This window comes from Gadus morhua, chromosome 16, assembly GCF_902167405.1.
Source record: "Gadus morhua chromosome 16, gadMor3.0, whole genome shotgun sequence".
NCBI classification, from domain to species: domain Eukaryota; kingdom Metazoa; phylum Chordata; class Actinopteri; order Gadiformes; family Gadidae; genus Gadus; species Gadus morhua.
In genome coordinates, this window is record NC_044063.1 from 6088365 (window position 1) to 6092878 (window position 4514).

The 4514-nt window shown below is 53.2% G+C and overlaps 1 protein-coding gene across 1 annotated transcript in view; it reads left to right on the forward strand.

Moving 5' to 3' along the window:
* The window catches only part of tenm4 (teneurin transmembrane protein 4), a 175054-nt gene extending 171167 nt beyond the window's left edge, over nt 1–3887 (forward strand). The window contains 1 exon segment of the mRNA XM_030380863.1: nt 1444–3887. Within this exon segment, the coding sequence (XP_030236723.1) occupies nt 1444–2202 (759 nt within the window). The 3' untranslated portion in view covers nt 2203–3887.
* Nucleotides 3888–4514: the final 627 nt, after the last annotated feature.

The following is a 4514-nucleotide window of genomic DNA, read 5'->3' on the forward strand; positions in this document are numbered from 1 at the left end:
GGGAGGAGGGTGGGGGTTTATGTTGATCTACTGGCAGTGGGGGGGGGGGGGGGGGGGGGGGGGTGGGGGGGTCATGAGGGGGGTTTGATAGTATTGGTAGTGGTGGTGGATGTGATGATGGTTGATGGGGTGGTGTTAGTATTGGTTATGGGGTTAGGGTGGTGGTTGTGGAGGTACTGGTTGTAGTTGTGGTACTAGTGGTGGTGGTAGTGCTGGTGAGGGGTGGTGTTGTGGGTGGTGTGTGGTGTCCCCACCCACTGACTCCAGGTTGCATGTTTGCTGCAGTGCGGGCTGTCAGGAGAGTGGCATGTCACCCTGTTTTTAAAATACCACGCATGTCAGCACTGATCAGAGAGACGAACACGCGTTGACACACACCCCCAACCACCCCCCCCCCCCCCCCCCCCCCCCCCCCCGCGCACACACACACACACACACACACACACACACACCCCTTTTGGGGCGATGCGTGGTGTGTTCACAACTTCAAAGATGCCAGGCTTGGCTGCCAACCAACCGTTGTGTAACCAGGGTCCACCATTTTGGACGGCCTGTCAGAGCTGCACCTAAATTCGATTTTAATTTGACCTGATGAACAAGGCTCAGGCTGTTCTCCCTGTTCCCTCGCTGTAGGTTCAACGTTTTTTTTTAATTTGGATTATTTCAAGATTGATAAGAAAATGAACAAACAGGGACTTAAAGAATGTCCTCCAGAAATTCGTGTCACAATATTTCCTCAGAATTTGATTTTAATTATGTTTGTCCCCCCCCCACCCCACCACCGTGTTCGAGGCTTGCGGGTTTCTCTGTTGTTTGTTAACAAACTTTTAGCATCATGGTATCGTGAAGGGTAAGGGGAGGGGGGGGGGGGGGGGGAAACAATAGCTAGATCTAACATTAGCATTCGCAGAGAAAGCAGCCCATAAAACCAACACTATTAATCACAGCGTTTCAGCGGAACACAGCGGCACGAAAAAACCGTCTCGTCCTCTGGCGTCAGCGGAGTGGCGGAGATGTTTGATGTGCTAATGAAGGAGCACGAGTCTCCAGCTACACTTGTTGTGTTTTTTTTTAGTTTGGGAGCCATGGAAGCCCTTGGGGGGGGGGGGGGGGGGGGGTTGTCCCTCTGGCTGCTGGAGGGACTTTAGAGCTAGGGTGTTGTTATTGACATAAAATATCAATACCATTTTATTTTGACCGAGATTAGATTTTTTTTGCTGTTGTATTGTCTTGTCTGTTAAAGGCTGAACAATGAGATTTCAAGTGACTCTACCTGCTTGGTAATAATATCAACATGAAATTGACATTTCCTGTCATATTTATTTTCCTTGTTTTATTTGTGTAGTGAATATCAGTATATGCTAACTGAAGCTGTACTCTCTTAAGCCTTGTTTCATGGCAGCGGGGACTGACGGTGTCCTTATGTTCTCCTGTGTTGCCCAGTCCTTCCTCGGGGTGCAGTGTGAGGTCCAAAGGCAGCTCAAGTCCTTCGTCAAGCTGGAGCGCTTCGGGCAGATCTACCGGGCCAAGGGCGCGGGCTGCCCGCAGGCCGAGACCCGGAAGCAGTTTGCGTCCTCCGGCTCCATCTTCGGCAAGGGGGTGAAGTTCGCCATCCGCGACGGCCGCATGAGCACCGACATCATCAGCCTGGCCAACGAGGACGGGCGGCGCATGGCGGCCGTCCTCAACGACGCCGCGTACCTGGAGGACCTGCACTTCACCGTGGGCGGCATGGACACGCACTACTTCGTCAAGCAGGGCTCGGTGGAGGCCGACCTGGCCCTGCTGGGCATGACGGTGGGCCGGCGCACGCTGGAGACGGGCGTGAACCTCACGGTGTCCCAGGTCAACGCGGTGGTGGGCGGGCGCACGCGGCGCATCACCGACATCCAGCTGCAGTACGGCGCGCTCAGCCTCAACACGCGCTACGGCAGCAGCGTGGACGAGGAGAAGGCGCGCGTGCTGGAGGCGGCGCGGGAGCGGGCGGTGGCGCGCGCCTGGGCCCGCGAGCGCCAGAGACTGCGGGACGGCGAGGAGTGCTCGCGGAGCTGGACGGAGGGCGAGAAGCAGCAGCTGCTGGGCTCGGGCCGCGTGCTGGGCTACGACGGCTTCTACGTGGTGTCGGTGGACCAGTACCCCGAGCTGGCCGACAGCGTCAACAACGTCCACTTCATGAGACAGAGCGAGGTGGGCCGCAGGTGACATGAACACAGGGCTCCGCTGGTGAGGGACTAGCACACGCACGCTCGCGCACACTTACACAAACAAACACACACACACACACACACGTGAAAACACACACATGTACGTACACACATCCACTCTCACACACACACACACCAGACTTGTTGCCAAAGACAGCTGCCTACTCCACCACCACTTGGTTTCCTTGGACGGTTGTGTCCCATTCGTGGTTATAAAACGCTGGGCAGGGGGGTTGAGAGGTGAGGAGTCCTTGTTACAGCCAGAGATAAGCCCTCCCCCCCCCCCACCCACTGGGAGACGCCCCAGTGGCTCTGGGCCTCTGGGCCAGAGGAGGAACACGGTGTTAGTTTGTGGCTTAATTTCCTGACTTTACTGCAGTGTCTCTTAAACTATGGGTCAGGACCTAAAGCGGGTCGCGGTCCACTTGGAGGTGGGCCGCGGCCTGACAATGCACAGAAACACCCTGTTCCGAAAGGATCGGCAATTCCAAGTGTGCTCAAGAGTTTTCTGGGTGTGTGCTTGGGCCCCAACGGACACACTGAAATTGTCTTTTGGGTCCCGTGGTGATAAAGTCGAAGTACCCCATGTCCGCTCCATCAAGCCCGCCGGTGGTTCGGTGTGGGAACCCCCAGGTGGATTGTGGGTAATCCATCGTGTTGTTGTGCGATTCTGGCTCCATTCGGCCCCAGAGTTGCCCCCCCCCCCCCCAGCTTGCTCTGTTCTGCCTTCTCAACCACGCCAAGGAGATCCCCTCCCGCTTTCTTTGTTTTATACTTGAAAACCCGGTGGCCCCCGGTTGCGCAAACGCGATGGAAGAAACGTGTGTGTGTATCGGCATCATCGCTGGTGAGCCCTTGATTAAAAAATGAAAAAACCCTAGCAAATGTTTCAAAGCACCTTCATTTGCGTGATGTCCTGTAGTTTGTTTCATTGAATTTTGTTTTTTATTTTTATTTTCTTATTTTTCTTCTTAGGAAAGGCTTTGCTACTTACCCGAGCCTTGAAGGCCCGTCGGGCACACTGTGCATGTGAAAGCCTTCTTTAAAATTTGGGAAATGTCTCAAAAGGCTTTATGAAGCTGGCATTGTGCACCGAGGCCAGCAAAGGAATAGGTCATGTTTTTCTGTTCAGGCTTTAAGTCATTTTGGAATTTGCTTCAGAGAAGAAGAAAAAAAAAGAATGTTTTCTTGGTTGATCCTTGTTTGACAGCGGTCCAAAAAACTCCACACTAAGCGTATAGTTCAGAGCCAGCACTGTCAGAGCAAAACTGTGGAATCAATGTCCGTATTAAACGAGCGATATTTTACGGGAATGGTTTTGAAATGACTTTGAATTGTGTTTCATAACATGACTATATGAAATAACAGTATAAACAAATGTGAATTTAAACAACAAAAAAAAAAACAAGTGAACTGTCGTTCCATTTATTGTTGAATGTTGTACTCGAGGGTGATTCCATATACGGAATAAATTATACCAGATGGTTTTAAGTTTGGTCAGATTATTCCTTCAATTCCACTCAGCCACTGATTCCACCCAACAGCGGACCTCCATGGCATCTACAGTCGCAGTGTTTCCTTCTGTTTTGCAATGTACTTTTTTCTCAGTATTCCTCATAAATATCTCAAACCTTATAAAGCCTGTGATTGAAGAGTTTGTGAATGTCGGCTTACTTAAAAAAATAAAAAGACAAAGAGGAATGATGACGCTGCTCCTGACGCGGCGCTCCTGATAGGTCGGCTCGCCGCCCGGTTGCTAAGCAGGGGGTGGGGGGCTGCGTTTTGGCCTTTCGGGGGGGGGGGGGGGGGGGGGGCGACCCGCATGGCGCTGTGCATGCGTCCGAGGAGCTCTACGTCCGCAGGTTAGCGTATCTCGACCCGCCTCCGGGTTCCAGCGCATTTAAACCTGCAGGTGAGGCGCAGGGAAAAGGTCAGCGATGCACGCCTGCAGCCGCGATGTAATCCGCCAGGACGTAATTACCGCTGGCCCACGTTCCCCTGCTCTCCCATATGTCCCCATCCCCCCCATCCCCCCCCTTCCCCGGGCGGTGGGAGGGATGGGGGTTGACAAGTTATGGCGGTGAAAATGTCACTCACCTGAAGGATATGAAACCCCTCGATGACGAGACCCAGCTGGTCGGTTTTTTCTTTTGTTTGCCGACCTTGCGTTGCTTTCTGGTGTGGAGGATGTGAATGTGTTAGGGGGAGGGGGGAGGGGCGGGGATAGGGAGGAGAAGGGGGGGGGGTCAGTGAGAGTCTCTAGCTGTACAAACGTGAAGCTGTTTTCTTATTTCTGCTGTTGGATCATTG